This window comes from Nannobrachium achirus (assembly GCF_963921795.1).
Source record: "Nannobrachium achirus genome assembly, chromosome: 21".
Lineage (NCBI taxonomy): Eukaryota > Metazoa > Chordata > Actinopteri > Myctophiformes > Myctophidae > Nannobrachium > Nannobrachium achirus.
Window position 1 is genome coordinate 38,147,886 of NC_137828.1, and position 19,829 is coordinate 38,167,714.

The 19,829-nt window shown below is 40.0% G+C and overlaps 1 protein-coding gene across 1 annotated transcript in view; it reads right to left on the bottom strand.

The window, feature by feature from the left end:
• acad11 (acyl-CoA dehydrogenase family, member 11) overlaps positions 1–19,829 on the bottom strand; it is a 45,731-nt gene that overhangs the window by 22,946 nt on the left and 2,956 nt on the right. The window contains exons 4-13 of the mRNA XM_080751478.1: positions 19,612–19,773; positions 19,272–19,436; positions 18,488–18,629; positions 17,449–17,570; positions 14,399–14,505; positions 13,302–13,413; positions 12,065–12,142; positions 10,793–10,931; positions 10,242–10,349; positions 6,352–6,450 (exon numbers count right to left, since the gene is read on the bottom strand). Coding sequence (XP_080607604.1) covers positions 6,352–6,450; positions 10,242–10,349; positions 10,793–10,931; positions 12,065–12,142; positions 13,302–13,413; positions 14,399–14,505; positions 17,449–17,570; positions 18,488–18,629; positions 19,272–19,436; positions 19,612–19,773 — 1,234 coding nt within the window. The remainder of the gene's footprint in view (positions 1–6,351; positions 6,451–10,241; positions 10,350–10,792; positions 10,932–12,064; positions 12,143–13,301; positions 13,414–14,398; positions 14,506–17,448; positions 17,571–18,487; positions 18,630–19,271; positions 19,437–19,611; positions 19,774–19,829) is intronic.

Sequence of the window (19,829 nt, forward strand, 5' to 3'; positions counted from 1 at the left end):
GCCTTAATTGGGATCAGATGAGGCTTGGTCAGCTTAACACGGTTCACATAACGTAGACCCTACACCACGATGAATAGAGACGGCATCTACAGTACATGTACTACTGATGATAGCAAACATGTGCAGGGACATATGTTTGCGTGCACATTGACTACAAGTGACTATGGCTTGAAGATAACAGGCAGTAGGTCTGGGAATCATTGGAAAAAACAACCACGCCCCAGGGAAAGAACATTACAACATGGAAACCTTCCATAACTCAGGGTTGCGTACAGGCTACTACAGCCTGATTTACACTTCTGCGTGCGGTGGTTCTGCATGCCAAAAATACAGCTTCTATAAGCTTATGCGTCAAGCTTGTCAAACCTGCTATTGCACTGTCGTACGACAAAGCGTAAATCAGCCATAAGTGAGAAAACCTTACATGAAAAAAAAGAGCTTACATGCGTATAATGTATGTGTCATTCATTAAAGGTGGGTAAAAGTTTGGTGAAATAGAATGTTTGTTCAGTAACAGTAAGGAGTCTCACACTCTCTCTTGTCTTTAGTGAACAGACATTTTTCAGGTCAGGATAACTATTTTATCCAATCGGGAGAGATAACTTGCACAGAAAACAAGTGGAATTCGAAGTGATGGCACTAAGAAATGAGCAGACAAATTAAAGAGCTGGACAAACAGAGGGAGAGCTCTGTTATTGAATAAACAATATAACAATGACAAATATAGTGCTCTAACAAAAAACAAAGAATATCACTTTACCCTACCTTTAATATTGTACTATTCACATAGTTTCTGTCTTATAACTGTATTCTTATTTTTTACCTGTCTATATTTGAGAATTTACTAAATATTTACCATCACTATTTAGTGTAATACACCATCCTCACCAAAATATACCTAGCAAAAATAAAATTGTGTAATGTTCTTGCTTTAAAGCGCTTAGGTCTCATATGTTCGTTAAATGGAGGAGTCATTTCCCATCCCCTCTATGAAGATGAGGAGCATGTTCAGCCCTTCTCAGCAGACAGCAGCACACCACAAACCACATTGGACAGACCTTTGTGCCAGTAGCCATCAACCAAGCTTGCCCCCATATGAGAAACCTTTAAAACATGCACTGACTGTTACTATCGACTTTTGACAACAAGAATGTAGCAGTTTGCCTGGTTAATAAACCAGACTGCACTCAACACAACCCCCTGGCGGTAAAACAAAGTGTGTGATAGAGGCTGGCACCGCCAGGAAATGTAGCAGTAGTTTGACAGATGCCTATTAAGGATAACTACATGGTTGATAGACTGGACACATATCCTTTCTTATATCTATTGTCTATTTAGTTCATGATTCTCTTACACTTACCTATAATTACCTCTCCTGTGTTTCACTCTGCTATGACACCTATCAATAGAGGTTAATCTCATCTTATTGTACTGTATGAATGCAGCATGTGTTGCGTGTATAGTATAATTAAAACCACAACAACCTAAGACGGGAACTCCCAGGCAATTAGAGTAATCAAATACTGTAAATAACAAAAAAGAACATTTCTTTCACGCTGTTTCTCAGCTTCAATGGTAGAGTTACATACGGATACATGCCAGTGCTAGACCGATGGAAACTATGAACCACCACATCATCAGTGTATCCTTGGATTTAGTTTCCAAAGAAACCAAAGGTCGATTACATAGATCAACAATGTCGTTTTACTTCCCTCTTTAGAAATGGGTGCTTGAGCAGAGCTGAAGTGAAACAAAGCCTGTCTAGCGAGCAAGGCCAGCACAGAGTGACTCACAGTGATTCCAGGGAACACTCCTTATATTAGAATGGTGTGCTGGATGAGCCCGTAGTCACATACTGCAGGCCAGTGCTTCTCAAACTGTTTCCTTTCAAGGGCCGCCAGTTTGGTATGCATTAGGCCACCAGACACACATAACTCACATGGTGTGCAAAATGGAACCAAATGGACCTGTAAGGGGCCATTTCTTCTCTCTCAGAGTTACAGATCCATAAGGGTCCATATAGTTAAAGGAGTAGTTCACTCCCAAAATGGCTTTTTTTCTGTTCATTACTCACGCCATGGAGACTTGAGTTCAATAATATTTGTATATTTGCAATATTTGTTGCATTACAAAAGATTTACCCCCATTGATTCCGGACCAGCCGTAATCAATACACTATAATCACATTTTTGTCTTAGGAATTATTGAACTCAAGTCTCCATGGCGAGAGTTATCAATAGAAAAAAAAAGTCATTTTGGGGGTGAACTACTCCTTTAATAACTACCAAACATATCCAGGGACTCCCTGGAACTCCCTCAAGGACCGACCCATGGGGGTCCTCGGACCTCACTTTGAGAACCAATGACACAGACAAAAACAATGAAACACAACTATATACACAACTAACTTACATTTAATTTGACGCAGCATTAACACTGCGTGCCACCCAACATAAGAGTATACACTGTACATACTGACAACTATCACTGTCACTTAACATAGAGCTGGGATTTTCAAAGTGGGTGACGGGGCATCCTGGGGTGCCGTGACGGCAGTCCAGGGGTGCCGCAAGATAATTTTATATTATTTGGAATTTATTTGGACACAATATTTAGTATCATTTTAAACTTGAACTTGAATTAAAACGTTATTTTCAGTCAGTTGTAGACAAAATGGCTATTATCTCAATGTTTTCCTCGCAACATAATCACTAAAATATGCTATAAATATGAGGTGCTGGGAGTGAAAATTAATTAAAAGAATATTTATAAGGGTGCCCTAAGCCAAAAACGTTTGGGAACCCCTGACATAGAGGATGATGTCAATTTGACTTTGAAAGTAAATTTATCAATGGTGATGTATTTTTATGTCAGGCATCATGTAGTGTGTAGAAAAAAGTTAAAAGAACAAGATGATGCGCACATCCTTTCCAAGTGCTGGTGCTGGGCTCAGGTCGACATGAGATTAAAGAGAATAGAGGTCCGCACACAGCTCAATGCTCCACAGTGTTTATTTTAGACGACGTTTCGGCCATCAGCTGGCCTTCTCCTGATGAAGGCCAGCTGATGGCCGAAACGTCGTCTAACTTTATGTTTTAAATAAACATCATGTAGTGTGTAGGCATCATACACCTCCAAATGCACTGGTGCCTATTTCATGCATTACTTTTATTTGCTTAATTTTCTTTTTGAAGAATGTTTCAAATTGTATGGCCTCAGAACTTCTACAAATTGTCAACATACGTCTCTTACGTCAGGTTTCTTCTCACAGGCTATGAAACTGCAGTCATCAAGCCACTCAATCTAGAGTCTAGACAAAATCCCCCATGAACAATAGTTGGTCCATATCAAACCTCCGACTTTTAAATAAAATAACCTCCTCTGGGCACAAAACAACTGTTTTGATATCTTCCAGTCAGGATTTCGACCACAACACAGCACTGAGACTGCTCCAGCTTAATGGCCCATTCCCACTGGGCCAGATAACAGATAAAAAAAACTTTTTCTCCAGATATTTTTCCATTCAAAGTGGATGGTAGATACAGATAAAAAAATTATTTGCCACAGATAAAAGTATCTGTGGCAAATATCTGTGGTAGATATTTCTTTTATCTGTATCTACCATCCACTTTGAATGGAAAAATATCTGGAGAAAGAGATTTATTTATCTGTTATCTGGCCCAGTGGGAATGGGCCTTAAGTCTTCAATGACATCACAGACAGTGGCAGAATTTCTGTATTGCTGGATCTCAGTGCTGCATTCGACACACTTGATAACGTAATACTAGACTTACTGGAAGATTTGGTGGGACTTTCTGGAACAGTATTAAACTGGTTTGAATACTACTTAAAGTGGATTACTTTGTATCTATAAATAATTACAGTATAAAGTACATCTCCTGCTCTGTTCAACATGCTGCCACTGGCTTAAGTTACCATAATTATGGATTATTATGATTATGAAGGACTGAGTAAATGCATGGATCTTCCAGAATCTGCCAGAATTTTCTTCAATTAAAAAAAGACAAAATTGTAGTAATTGTTATGTTAAAAGCCGCAAGGCAACCCACAAACATTGTTGAAGTCACTTACAAAGTCAGTCTACAATCACCTCAAGAATATAGGATTAAAGGACTTGTGTCTTGCATTGCATGTATTTATCTTCAGCGCTACAGTAGTTCAGGACTGCTGTAGCACGTGTCTTTAAAGGTCTCCTTTTGATCAGACAGCTGCAGTTGATTCAGAACGCTGCTGCTCAAGTCTTTACTAATACCAAGTGGATAATATCACTCCAGTTCTCAGATCTTTACACTGGCTCCCTGTCTGTCAAATAATTGATTTTAAAATACTACTGTTGGTCTATAAAAGCACAGAACGGTTTAGGGTCAATTAAAATACACGTATGATCCTGTGGTACATCTTGAACCATCCAGATCTCATTCTGGGACAACTTTATGTCCCCAAACTCCAAACTAAATGTGGAGAAACAGTGTTAATTTTTATGCATCACATTTCTCGACTAACTCCCATAAAAATGCCTGTTTTTGAGTCATTTCTTGTGCCGCACTATAACTTTATTACTGTGCGTTTGTTTTATTTTAGGTATTTCATTCAAATGACCTTTGATCGTGTTTCTTTTGCACTTTGTCTTAATGCTCTTAATGTTTTCTTGTTTTGTGTAAAGCACTTTGAATTGCCTTGAAATTGTTGAAATGTGAAATAAACTTGCCTGGCCTTGCTATTCAAACATAGCAACAACTGTTTCCAGCAAATTGAAAAGAAAAACAAACAATTGGCAGGGAATGGCTCTTCAACGATGCGTGACCAATGAAAATACCAAAACCAACATGTGTTTGTCCAATGTATTGAGTGCAGGGCACAGGGTGGAGAAGAAAATGCATTACCCATTAGGTATGGCAGGAATCATAAATGCAATCATCACTTGGCAATAGAATTGCAAGCTTGGTGAAGATTAAAGCATGACTGTGGTTTAAAAAAAAGGTGCAACAAAGCACTGATGAAGTGGAAAGACAAGAATGAAAGCATTAAAGATTAAATATAGATATGAAAAACAACAGGCATTGAGATGGGAATGTTTATACTAAGAAGACCTCAGGCCACAATGTATGACGGGGAAAACATCTGTAATTTTCCAGCAGACAGTGGCTGACAACTAAGAGCACGAGAGACAAAAAAGTCTTAGTGTAAGCCATCACTATACATACAGCACCAATTAATCAACCAATCAAGTTAGTTATGGTTGAATTAAACCAGTGGTTCTCAACCTTTTCAGGCCACGACCCCCAAAATAATCATAAATTAACTGGGGACCCCCCCCCCCCCCCCCTGACGAGCACTTGGATTTTGTATAACACGTTTCTATCGTGAAAATAGCAGATCTACATGCTCACAACGCCTCGCGTTGCGAGGCGTTTTGGTCAATGTCTAATTTGTAATTTTAGAGGTATGAAAAAGTATTTAAATTGTCATTTTAGAAATGGGCAGATACCCTCTATAGTATACACTTAAACTTTATATTGGTTTGCTAAATGTTGAGAGAGAAAACAACATTGCACATTAAGTTAATCATCTGGGGACCCCCCAAAATAATTTGGGGACCCCCCTGGGGGTCCCGACCCACAGGTTGAGAACCACTGGATTAATCAACCAATCAAGTTAGTTATGATTCAATTAAACCCATGACTGTTTTAGCAAAAGAGTATCTGCTTCATACTGAACTGAAGAAACAAATCCACTTTGGCAAGATTCAAAAGGCAGCCTAAACAGTAAAGCTGATGAATATTCAGTGAGTAATGGATGGGTAATTTCTTTATCTACCCAAAATAAACTCTGCCTGCACGAGTGTCAACACACAAGATTAATTCAGAAAGGCCCTTGTAAACATTAAAACCGTCTACAGAGGGAATTCCTCCCAATGATTGTTAATGAAAGAATGTTTGTTTATTCTAGGAACTTTGTTAATGCCTCCCTTCTGTTCACCATGTGTGAGGATATGCCATTTCTCTTCCTTGCTCTTTGGATATATACAGTATGGTATGTATACAGTATATAAATACACTCTGTTTTTGTAAACACACTGACCACCATTTTAATGTCACTATAGAAGTTGCAGTTTATTATTTACTTTGAAGGACATTTTCAAGTTAAGGGGACCTTTTTAAAAGGCAATTAATTCAAGTCACAGCTCGACATCAAACCGCTTTGTGCAAATTAGTGACTCTTTTTGGACTTTCAAGTAGTCTTTTATGGTATAAGTGGACATGCTCTTGCAGTCTCCTTCAAGGAGCAACTGATGAAAAGGTGAAAAAAGAACAGTTAAAATGAACCTACCACTGCTCCACCATTTCTTGCCATGGATAACGTAAACGTCTTTATCCCTGCGGAGGGTACACGCCATGTTGGTAGCATCACTGGAGGCAACGTCAGGCTCTGAGGGGGACATGGATAATCAGCCTTTAAATGAATTGTAATGTCACTTCAGGGGTCATCAATATGCCCGTACACGGATGATTGTGTCCGTGGCAAAGACTTGGTCTTGTCCGTGAGAACATTTTTGATTTTCTTTTTTAAACACCATTACAGTATAAAGTTCTTATTTTGATCATAAGACCCAATTACTGAATTGTCAAGTCTCCAACTATTGGTCTAGTTGTTGTTATTTTTTATTTGCTTAACACTGAGAGTGTACAAATGGAGTAACAGACCTGTTATGGTCATTCAGGGCTAGCTATTTATGTGTTTCGGATGATAGTATTGTCTACTCGTTTTGTATGTCCGTGGCAAAAATGTAATTTTGACAAAGATGGCGATGACTCCTGTGTCACTTAAAAAGGACAAATCGGAATGCCTGAGTAAACCAAACTGATGATTAAAGGCAATGGTTGGAAACTAACCAAATGTATTGCCTATAATTCAGACACAAAACAAAACAACGTTTTAACACTTAAAAAATAAGTCACAAAACCAAACTTAAGCTTTGGCTAAATTGACCTGTAAATGTGAGACTTTAAATATTTCTCCAGCTAACTGCTTCACCTCTACAGTATGTACTTTCATTTCTTAAATTATGGACAAAGGACAGAGTTGTTGTTGTTCTTGCTTTTTCCCCCCAGCATTGGCAGAGTTTATCAGTAGCATTTTTCTACAACACTTTAAATTCCTGTACGTTACAGTATAATGACTCTTTATGCAACCTACAGTAAAGTGAAGAATGCATCCCAAGAGCATCTGTATTCCTTTAGCGTGATAATCCAAAAGGAAAACATCCTAAATAACCGCTAAACGATATGAGGTTGAATACAGTATAATTAAGGGGAGGTTCACACCCACTGTAATCACCTCTGGCAAGGACACTGTGTTGAGTCTATCTAGCGAGGGATCACGCAACCAAGGAACCATACAGAGAAAATGACTCATAAATTGTATGAGTCATTGGACCCAAAAGGGTAGTTTTTTTACACTCTCTGAGTTAACACATTTTACAGTGTACTGTAGATGGATTTGTGTCTACTGCTGGGCAGGGCACGCACATAATTATTTGCGACAAGCCTTGCACAGTTTACAGCAGTCAAGGTAACTTAGGCCCATTGAGAGTCAATTGCACCGCAACCATTGCAGGAATGTTGGGGAAGCAAACCGCATTGGGCTGAAAATGAATTTCAGTGTGATTAAACAACTCTGTCAGTGCATAACAGAGTGCTTGGTTTTGCGGTGGAGTGAAATGTTCAAAGTGGCCTCACTGTCATCACGAGATAAACAACATGAGACTTGTTTTCTTTATCACCTCATGCATGCTGATCCTCCATTATTATCTTTACGATCCCTGCAACTATTATGTGTAGTAGGGCATTCACCAAATATTCGAATATTCGAATATCAAAGTCACTATTCGACGTTGTTCACCGAAGTCGAATATTCGCTTATTTTTTATTTATTTATTATTGTTTTCTCTTTAAGAAATATATAGTTTATAAAGCTTGGCTAGATAGGAAGTCATAAGAATGAGTTGTCAATACCCCTGGTGGATGAATTTGTTAAAGGTGATACACCATGCATTTAAAAAGTATTTATGTCATATTGTTTATGTCCCAAAAACGTTTTTCAAAAGGTTTGAGGCTAAATTACCACTCCTGAATAGAGAGCCTCTCTCATTTTGAATAGCTCTCAGAGCATTTTCAGCTGCAGTACCACTTTTTAAAGGCCGTCGATGACGTCAGCGACGGCAGCAAATCTAGACAGCCTGTTTTGAGAACCCGTGGGATGCTTTTAACCTCCGCCTTCCCAAAACCAGAGAAAGACACAACGGTCAGAAATGGGACTTTGTGAGGATAGAAGGTGCTAGTGGGACCCCAAAAAAGGGTTTTAAAATAGGAAAAGTGAAATTTCATGGTGTATCACCTTTAATTCTCTATACCAGGGGTTCTCAAACCTTTTTAGGCCGTGACCCCCAAAATAAACATATTTGATCTGGGGACCCTGACAAGCAGTTGGAATTGTAGGTATTACGGTACATTTAATGTGACTCGGTTCCGCAGATAAATATTGTGAAAATAGCCGATCTACATGCTCACAACGCCTCTGAGAGCATGTAGATCGGCTATTTTCACAACTAGAAGCTCGGCCGCCCGCGACCTGGCCAACTCGGGAACAATGTAAATAGGGAATGAATGCCCCACCCTTTAATGCAAACCCCATTATACCTATTGTCATAGGATCTGTTTTGACCATCTGTTTGCGTGTGTCCATTTATGCCCATATATGGAGATATCTGTATCTGTCTGTCTGCGTCCATTTTATGCCCATATATTGAGATCTTTGACCATCTGTTTGCCTGTGTCCATTTATGCCCATATATGGAGATGTCTGTATCTGTCTGTCTGCATCCATTTTATGCCCATATATGGACATCTACAGTATGCAGACACAGTGCCGGTTCCGGAAAACCCTGAAGTCATACATCAGAATCCGAAGCTTTCGTGCCGGTTCCAGAAAATCGCGTATCGGGTCGGTCGAGGCCGGGCACTGCACTACCTGCTGCGGCGGGGAATGCACGTGCCGAATTTGAAATAGGGAATGAATGCCCCACCCTTTAATGCAAACCCCATTATACCTGTTGTTATAGGACCCGTTTTGACCATCTGTTTGCCTTTGTCTACTTATGCCCATATATGGAGATCTCTGCAGACACAGTACCGGTTCCGGAAAACTCTGATGTCAGACATCAGCTCTGCATACGGGCATCCATTTTATGCCCATATATGGAGATCTCTGTGAATGCCCTACCCTTTAATGCAAACCCCATTATATGGAGATCTCTGTATCTGTCTGTGTCCCTTTTATGTCCATATACGGAGATATCTGTCTATATGAGTCCATTTTTTGTTGACTCATGTGGCGTACGTGATGTCAGAGCCTTTTATGAAGTGATGTCACAATGAGTCAGCGCTTGTGCCGATTTCCTCCGGAACAGCCTGATGTCAACAGTCAGCTCCGCATAAGGAGATTCCGAAAGTTTTGCACCGGTTTCGGAAAACTGCGCGTCGGGTCGGGTCGAGGCCCGGCACTGCACTCCGCACCACGGCGGGGAACGCATGTGCCGAATCTGAAGCCGGTGGGACGAATGGTTCTCGAGATACGCGGGGCACATACTAACAGAGATTTCTCGCATTTATAGATAGATGTTCGCCTCTTGCTTACTTAATATTTGACAGTTTGGCCAGTCCTGTCGAATATTCGACTATTCGAATACTTTGAGGTAGAATAATTCGAATACTAAAAATCACTATTCGTGAATGCCCTAATGTGTAGTCCTATTTGGTATTTTGTATCTATTTCTAATACCTGGTTACATTTACTCCTTTTTAGTTATTGTTACTCCACTCCCGAGTCCTACCTGTATCTGTTTTGTGTTCTGCTGTGGTGCTATGCCAACTGAATTTCCCTTACCAGATCAATAAAGGTTTATCAATTTGTGTGCTAATAAATCACTTGATGCAGTAGTTAAGTTGACCATCTCTGTTCTTTATGGAAGTTCCATCCTTTTTTCCAGTTTATATGCCTGCTGCCTAGACTTGCACATCCTACGGGTTTCTTTGGATGTGCACGAGTCCTCTTTTGTTCCGTTTATCGATGTTTCTATTTATCTGTGTATTTATTTGGCAATGGTTGGAAAATGCAAATTGAATGTTCTGACCAGATGACTGGACCTGGTCGAGCAGTACCTGTCATGCAGAAACAGGAGCGGATGTCTCCTCGGAGCAGAGGCTCCAGCCACGTGCTCTTCTGTTCCTCACTGCCAAACATATGGAGCACCTCCATGTTCCCTGTATCTGCAGGAAGACAGATATAGAAATCAAGTGTTTGACAAAATGTGAGGATATATATTATATGTATTTATCATTTAAAATGACACAGATGCTTGCCTGGTTTTAATGTGTTAACGATCACTATATTGCATATCGTCGTTGTCGGGTGAAAACCTTGTATGTCCAAAACCGTTCGTTTTTCATTTTTCATTTTAAAAATGATTTAAACTAGTGAAAACAGCCGATCTACAAGCACACAACGCCTCGCGGTGCGAGGCGTTGTGTGCTTGTAAATCTGCTGTTTTCACTACTTTTGTGCGACAGCCTTGTGCGATGAAGCGGGGCTTTACTTTGCAAAAGAACGTACACATTTGAAACTTGGAGATACGAGGTTTCCACCTGACAACGACGATATATTGTGTGAGAGTAACATATCACTCCAACAATGGGGTGCTTTATTTCTTTACCAGGGGCCTGGCAGTTGAACACCTCAGGGGCGTAGATGCAGCGGCCAGTTTCCTCTGCGATGAAGGCATAGTCCAGCTGACTGAGACCACTGGCAGCAGGCAGAAAGAGGTTCCACAGCCCCGCCCCCCTGGCCTTTGCCTAAACACACACGTAATATCGTCACTTTGTTTGTCCAATGAAAAAATAAGCTGTGTTCCAATGGTTCCAATGTAGATATTATTTAGTCACAAGCTCTTGTTAATACTTTTCATTGGTTCAATAATAGTTATAAATACCCAGAGACACACTTACTACAGTACATTCACTTAAAAAATCCCTATGTAAAAAATCCCACCCAGGGAGTGAGCGGTGTCTTAGCCTATACCCCATAGTCCTATACCATAGTTATAGTACACACCATCACTTAGTTCAAACACGTCAAGGCTGCTCAACAGCGCCACTTGAAAGTAGGTCACCCAGCGGTATTGCAGCTGTTGAGGCCATACTGATACGGACAGACAGATATATGGATATATGGACAGACATATGGACATACAGTATGGACAGACATACACATGTGGTCAGTTGTTGGGGGGAAAAGCTCGATATGTCTACGTGTCATTAGTTCGACTAAGGGTTACGGTTACGTTTTAGGGCTAGGTTTAGGCATAGTTATACTGAGGTTTGGGTTAGGGTTAGGTTTAGGCATAGTGGTTAAGATTCACCGGGTTAGCCTTCACCAGCATTGGCAGTTAGCAATTTCACCAGGTTAGCGTTCACCAGCATCGCACTAATGGGACGTCGAACAAATGCTACGGCGCAATATCGACACACTCCCAGTTGTTGGAGCAGCTGGCACTGCTCAAAAATAGCTACAACGAAGATCTACAAGCACACAACGGGTGACCGGTTCTACTCTAGCTTCTAATGTAGATCTGAGATATTTGCTACTTTTGTGTGACGCTGGAGTATGATGAAGTAGGGCATTAAGTTGAAATATGGAGGTACAGGAATTCTGCCCGACAGCAACAATACGCATTAATTTACCCATGAATAATATACACAGGCAAAAACATTGCATCATCCCATCTTTATTGACCGTAAAAATGCCACCGTGGTTTATAACGAGTAGAGTTCATTAGCTTGGAATCTCACGGGGGCTTATGAGGAGGCATGAATGACAGATTACCAATAAATCTATGTTCACAGGTTGAAGGAGCAATGAATGCACTAAAGCAATAACATAATTACATCAAAAACCCCAGCGGTCAAATCTATTCCTCACCACTTACCTTCAGATCCTCTATGACTTGGGGAGTGTGCCATCGCTGTGGGGAGAGAGCATGTTTGGAGTAGTATTCTGCAACTTCCTGGGGGCAAAGTAATAAAAGAAGATGTTTTTGGGCAGGGCGCTTTGCTAAGAAACGGGACAGAATTATAAACATAAAATTCTGACATTTTTACTGTATTTTCATAGCTACAAATCAAATGAACGGCAACAGAATGTGAAAATGTAGCAATGTGCCACTTAGGGATGGGACTATATGAAAATTCACGATTATTGTGGCAATAATTATTACAACGATATTATTGCGATAATCAAAATAAATATTGTTAAAACTTCAAATGCCACGTTTTCTAACCATTTGAACACCCAGCATCCCTATTCCGGGGGGAATGTTCATCTGCTATTTTTGGCAAAAAAACATTGTGTAGAATAAAATAAGATCGTACCAAATGCACTCTTTTCAGGTCCGTTTTCTCAAGTATAGAGGGTTTAAGTGGCACATAATTTGCAGCTCAACAAAAGCCAATTCGTATGAAAGCATGACGGAGGACAATTTCAAGCGTTGAAAAAAAAAGTGTTTGCGTGCTTTTTTAAATCACGATAAACGATAATCCCCATCCCTAGCGTTCCCACAGGTCGGTACAGTACATAAACAGACATGTATCTATCAGCGATTCCATTATATGGGCACCAATCTGGGAAATCTTTGACAAAAAAAAAAGCTCAAAGCCCATTTGGTCCGCCTTCAGCCCCCACTTCCGGTCCACGTGTCTTTGTTTACATTCCTAACATTCCTAACTCTACAGCAAGGGTCTTCAACAGGGGGTCCAGGACCCCTAGGGGGTCCTCAGAGTTACTAAAGGGGGCCCTCCAAATCTTTGTGTGATAGAAACCTTTTTCTCCTTTTATATGCACTTGAACCCTATAGTGTCCATAGTCTGAGAACTTTATCAAAAAATAGCAGATCTAAGCTCGGCTATTTTCGGCAAAGATGGCTGGTGTAGAGGGGAAAAAGAGCAGACTAAGTACATGAAATGTCAAGTTATGTATTGACGGTTCAAGTGGTTAAATATCTGAAAACAAATTGACATGAATCCAAAATACACTGATGATCGGGCTGTCAAACAATGACACTATATGGAATCTATGAAAAAGTAGTGGGGGTCCCTGCTTCATCTCTCTCAACAGATTCAGCTGCAGAGCTCCGGATCTGTCTTGAGAGTTTTCACGTGGGCACTGACCTCCTGAGCAGGAAGCACGTGCTGTCTCATGAAATCTTTGACCTGCTGGAGGACGGCCCTTCCTCTGGACGTCTGGAGGAACAGCTTGTCTTCAGCTGGGCCTGGGAGGGACCTGCATGGGAGGACACCCGTCTCACCAGTTTAATAGTTAGCAGGGGAACGGAAACTGGAGATAAGAGCTGCCATAGAAAGGTTTTAATTAGTGTGAATTAGTTGATTTTGGTGAGTACTGAAAGAAAGACTCCCGCAAAACGTCCTTCAAATGCCAAAACAATGGATTTAATTGGAATACAACAACGTTCAGTTTATCTCCATTACATTTTTTTACATTTGAAGACAGCGTGCAGGAGTTTTTCTTTCTGTACGTTGGGGCCCTCATTTGGTCTTCTCATACACACCAGTTGCCTTTATAGGTGTGCAAAAGGCTTTTTATTGATTTTGGTCAGTGACACGGAAAAACGAAGGTTTACACAAGCTATACTACTCTAGAGAAAAATAGGATACTCCTCAATTCAAACATGACATAATGGGTTTTGTCACATAGTTAATGTGTGTATGTAATTTTATGTGCGTGTCATGTTTGTTAAATATTTTTCACACTTTTCCAGATTAAAAAAATTATAAACAAGTAAATCCATTTTAATCCTCTGAAGATCTGGAAGACATCAGCTCCGCCGTTTCATACATTCCAGCTCAGGAGCCCTGGAGGGCAGTGAAATGGCACCAGCTGGGTGAAAGCATTCATTGCATCTTGATGGATTCAACATGTCACTTAAACTGCACTGAAAAACTCAACTGCACTGAAATACTCTGGTACTGATACCGACAGGGCCAGAGTTCACACCTGTCCCCCCTGAGGGGTGTTTTCATCTTTTTCTGTACCCGTCCCGTCCTCAGATCCTTGCCTGTTTGATGATCCAAGGACAGAGGTTGTAATTTTGTTCCCTTTGTCAAAACGTGGGCCTGTGTAACGCCCTTTCAGTCTGTGATTAAGGGCTCTACAACTAAACTTGACATGACAATGAAGTATGGTCCTACCATCAGGTTAATTATATACTGTTCATGCTGAGACTGTAGAGAGGGAAAACATTCATTACCTGCGCGCCAACTGCAGGGCAACCTTGGCCAAGGGCTCCACACACTGGCCAAACTCAGCAGCATTAGGTGCACTGGCATTACCCAGTAGGTGGCGGGCATAGACCCCCTGATGGAGAGAGAGTAGGGCTGTCACAATTATTACATAATCGTCTAATCGTGATTTTTTTGACATAATCGTGATTATTTTTCATAATCGTCATAATCGTTTCCATGTTGAAAAATGTTCATATATTAAAAAAAAAAGGTCAAAAATTGTGGAAATAGCAGATCTACAAGCTCACAACGCATCGCATCGCGACACGTTGTGAGCTTGTAGATCGGCTATTTCCACTATCAAAGTTATTTTTTAAGTAGTAAGTTGTCAAATATGTCAGTAATTTCTTTGTATATTTAGGTTATGTGTCATATCTACCATGTTCAACTTCAAAGCCTAAAAGCCAAAACAGAAATGTAATTATCAACGACAAAAACACAATTAAATCATTAATCGCCAATTATTTGAGTGACAATTAATCGTCATGTAAAATGTCATATCGTGACAGCCCTAAGAGAGAGAGAGAGAGAGAGAGAGAGAGAGAGAGAGAGAGAGAGAGACGAGTGATCTAGAACATATAGTGACATGTAGTCAGTGGTGGAAGAAGAAGTACTGAGTTTTGCTTTACTAAGTAAAAGTATCAGTACCACAATGTAGAAATACTCTGTTACAAGTAAAGGTCCGGTATTGGCATCAAAATATACTACAGTAAGTACCAAAAGTAATAGTTGTCATTATGCAGTATGTCCCATTTCACAAGTTGGACATGTATACAAAACCTTTGAAAATAGCAGATATACAAGCTCACAACGTGTGTCGCAGAGCGACGCGTTGTGAGCTTGTAGATCGGCTATTTTCAAATAGCCAAAGTAGGCATGCATATACAGTAGGGGTGTAACGATATAGTAACTGTATCGAAATATCGTTTTTAACTTAAAAAAACGAAGTATATCGAAATGAAAACAGCTAAAATCGAATCGTATTGTTTTATTTTGTATCGTATCGAATCGGCAGTGCAAAGAATCGATTGTATCGATACTACCTACTTGTGCATTATATTTAGCATTTTTAAGAAGAAAAAATGAAAAGGAGGGGTTTAATTACTTTTTCTTTCCATATAGCTACACTAATCTATCGATAAATGTGTGTAATCTCTGGGTTCATGTCAAGGTGCAGGTTTGTCAATATACAATGTCCATGTATTTGGCAGATAATCACCGTGTTTACTTATTTATATCCATAATAAGACATGTTTCCCTTAAAAACCTGCACTATCCACACCTTTCACACAGATTAAATTTCTTTGCAAAATAGTTACTATATCGATTTTAAATCATTGAATCAAATCGTATCGTATCGCCATGAATGAACCAATATCGTCCATGTATCGTATCGTCAACCATGTATCGTGATATGTATCGAATCGCTATTAAAATGTATTGTTACACCCCTAATATACAGTGTATATATATATATATATATATATATATATATATAAAAAGACAAATTCCCACTGCCTCTTTATAGGAAGGGACCGCACACTCCAATGAAGGATGATGGACAGGATTCAATGCTTCATTTCTTTTTTATTGAAAAAGCACTTTTTCAATAAAAAAGAAATGAAGCATTGAATCCTGTCCATCATCCTTCATTGGAGTGTGCGGTCCCTTCCTATAAAGAGGCAGTGGGAATTTGTCTTTTTATACTTCATTTTGCCTACCAGCACCTCCACCCTAGATGTGCACGAGAGCTACCTGATTATATATATATATATATATATATATATATATACATATAAACATATAGGGTTGAAGTGGTTATTATAAGTAGCCAGTAACTTAGGTTTTCAAATAATTTTAGTGGAAAAAAAATATTTGTCTCCGAGATGTAGTGGAGCAGAAGTAAAAGTATAGAACATTGGAAATACTCCAGTAAAGTAAAAAGAAATACCTCAACATTACTTGAGTGCATGTACTTACTTTACACCAATGCATTGCATGAATGCACTTCAAGACTGCCTAAGCAACAGCTGCTATCCAAGAACGATGTGCTCATTCTTTTTTTTCTTTTATAATTTTTATCCCACGATTTTGTAACCCATTTTCACCCAGTGCCAATTGCCTATGTAACCCTGGGCTCTGCTCTCCCTCTGCCGCGCCTGGGGAGACAACGGACTGACCTCATGCTTCCTTCTATGCATGAGGAGTCCAAGTTGCTTCTTTTCACCTGACATTCTGAATAGGAAATGTGTCTGTGTGATTGGGAAGCAGGCCGTTGCTGAAAAAGGGCATTCGTTCTCAGCAGGGTTTCCTGCAGCATTTTATTGGCCAGGCGTGCCACCCGGCCTAGAATCTGTAGCACCCGGCCAAGAGTCGCTAAAAATTATGCAAAGTTCCTCCTAAACGTGCAAAACAAAATATACTTTTGCGTTTGTGTTTGTTTAAGCAACTTCTCCTCCTATGTTGAGGGCAAAAATAAGAATTAATCAAAATTAAGGGAATTAATTTAATCAAATTAATTAATTAAAATTAGTTGGCACGTCCCCCGCTAGCCTACCGCCTGGCCAAGACTTTTTACTGCAGGAAACCCTGCTCAGGGAACCTCCCCTGGATAAGTAAAGGGTAAAAAGAAATACCGGTAGACGAATAATATGACACATTTGGAATTTAATTTAACTATTGGGGCATTGCAGTGCTGTGTTCTACCTGTAACACACGTATGAATAGCGTCTGCCTTCGTGAACCTTTCAAAGTAGCGTATTTGATAGGCATGATGCACTGGCGTATGCCCTGGCCACACAAATAGCCGCGGATCATAGATTATAGTCTGCCCTCAAAAAAAGTCTAGAACACACCACTGGGGCAGTGTATTTCTTTCTACACACATGTACAGTATATGTATGGAAGTAATTTTTGTTCGATGCTGCCTCTCTATTTACCTTTACATTTGTACTTTTACCAGCACTATATACTGACAAGCCAAAACCTAATTGAACATGTACACAGAGAGACAAACCTGGGCGATGCCTGCCATCTTGAAGACAGACAGGGCCAGGTAGAAATTCAGCAGCGGTAAAGAGGGTGGGATACCCCGACAGCGGCAGTAGACGGAGATCAGGTCCTCTGGAGTGGGGATACCTACACACAGTGGTGGGAAAAGTACTGACATGTTTAACTTGAAACTTAAAAGTAAAAGTATCAATACCACAATGATGAAAGTAATCTGTTACAATTATAAGTCCTGTGTTTAAAACTGTTACGTTTGTATTTTATCAAAAAAAAAAGGTTTAAATAATTTTGTTTTAGCTCCCCCTACCACCTAAACATCACCATTGGATTCTATTGTTTAGTATTACAATGCCATTGGCCACAATATTTGCATATAAATACTAGAGATGGTCCGATCAGGTTTTTTGGAACCGATCACCGAGCACAAAAGTTTGATCACCCGATACCGATCAATCACCGATCTGATCAAGTTATTATTTATATTTTCTAAATGTTAATGTTTTAACTTTAATTCATTCATTCACTCATGAATTCATTTATATATTTGCCTTATAGTTATTTACCAGCATTACTATGTATTTATTATCATAGCAGTAACTAATTATTCCTTCAGCACTGTGGAAATCAATACACCCAAAAGTGGGCATACTGAACGGCTGGTTGATCGGATGCACCGATCGGATCGGATCGGTGAATTTACCTTTTGATCTAAACCACCGATTATCGCCGATCACGCTTTGATCGGCCCGATCCGATCCATTGCCGATTGATCGGTAACATCTCTAATAAATACCCCCCACAGAGGCTGACATTCACACCCACCACAGAGGCTGACATTCCAGAGTTTTGACGAACAACATCTCACTTTTTCACTGAAGCTATTCCTGTAAAATACCTGTAATATTTTTTTTTGGTGATCATTAGAATGTCTAGAACATGTACATATGTTATTATTGTGAAAAATATCCCCCATATATAAATTAGAGCATGATTTATGGCTATAAAACCTTACAAAAACATGCAACTATCCATTTTAGATACTGTACCTTCTATTCCTTTAAGGCTGCCCATGGTGCTGAGGATGCTGAGGCTGCCGGGCCAATAGTGAGGCATTAGATGGTAGGCCAGGTCTGCCAGGGGCTGGCCTGTGGTGGACAGCTCCCAGTCCAACACTGCTATCACACGCGCCTGTGAGGAGCGAACGCAAAACGCAAACTGTAAAAAAGCACTAAAACTAAAGGTCTCACACACACACACACATACAATGAAATGTGAATCACTGGCTTCTTTCAAAACAGGCCTATAAATCCATCTATCAGGAGACCACAAGGGCAGGTAAACTAATTTGTCCCATAGAAAGGAGGAGGCATTCACTGCAGATTTTCCCCCTTTTCTCCTTTGTATAAAGCTATAATATTTTTGTCCATGCCTAAAACTTATCCCTAAACTTTTTTTTTTTTACTATTTTGAAAAATATTTTAAAATACTTCAAATAGCTGGTCTACATCGACACCTTGAAACATTCAAAATCGTTTTTCAAAATAGTAAAAAATGGCAAGAAAGTGTAGGGATAAGGGGTAAGGCATGGACGAAAATAGAACCCATAGTGTTTTATATTTATTGATGTGTATTTGTGTGTACATTTTATGCCTATGTGGATTAACTGAACACATAGGACCACAATGGAAACAAGTCGCCAGAACATTTTTGTGTTATCCTTTTAGCCTAAATGTCTGACTGTACATCGTGCTGTTAACATTTCTGTCAAATAAAGTATTCAATCAATCAATCAATCCACACTAGAGACAAGACTTTGGTAGAATGATCTACCTCTGTTGGATGGAAAACGATATTGTCCACTCTGAAATCCCCATGGACCAGAGCAACCTCGTCATCATTGGATGGCAGGTTGTTCATCAACCAATCAGAGAGCTTATCCATGGCTGCAATGTCTTTGTGAGCTGCTGCTTGGTACTGCTTGGTCCAGGTTAAGACCTTTTAGCATAAACAACCATTATGAATGTCACAAGGTCCTACTGTACGTTACAGATTCAAGCAGGTTACAAGTCTCATATTTGGCAATTGTATGGTGTTGTATAGCTTCTAAAAAAAATCATCAAAAGGTGACAGGTTATTCTGATTCACAATATAAAACAACTTGTTCTCTCACCTGTCTTTTACAGTAGCCTGGGCCTTTCCCATACGTTTCCAGGCCCAAGGATGCAAGGTCCAGAGAGTGTAGTCTAGCCAATACCTCCACTGCAGCCACATACAGTGCACTCCGCTCTGCGGCACGCAACCCTGGGAGACGAATATCCCGGAATATACGTCCCTGTTCCACAGAGCGGCAGTTATTGTTAACACACGAACCCTATATACTGCACTTCG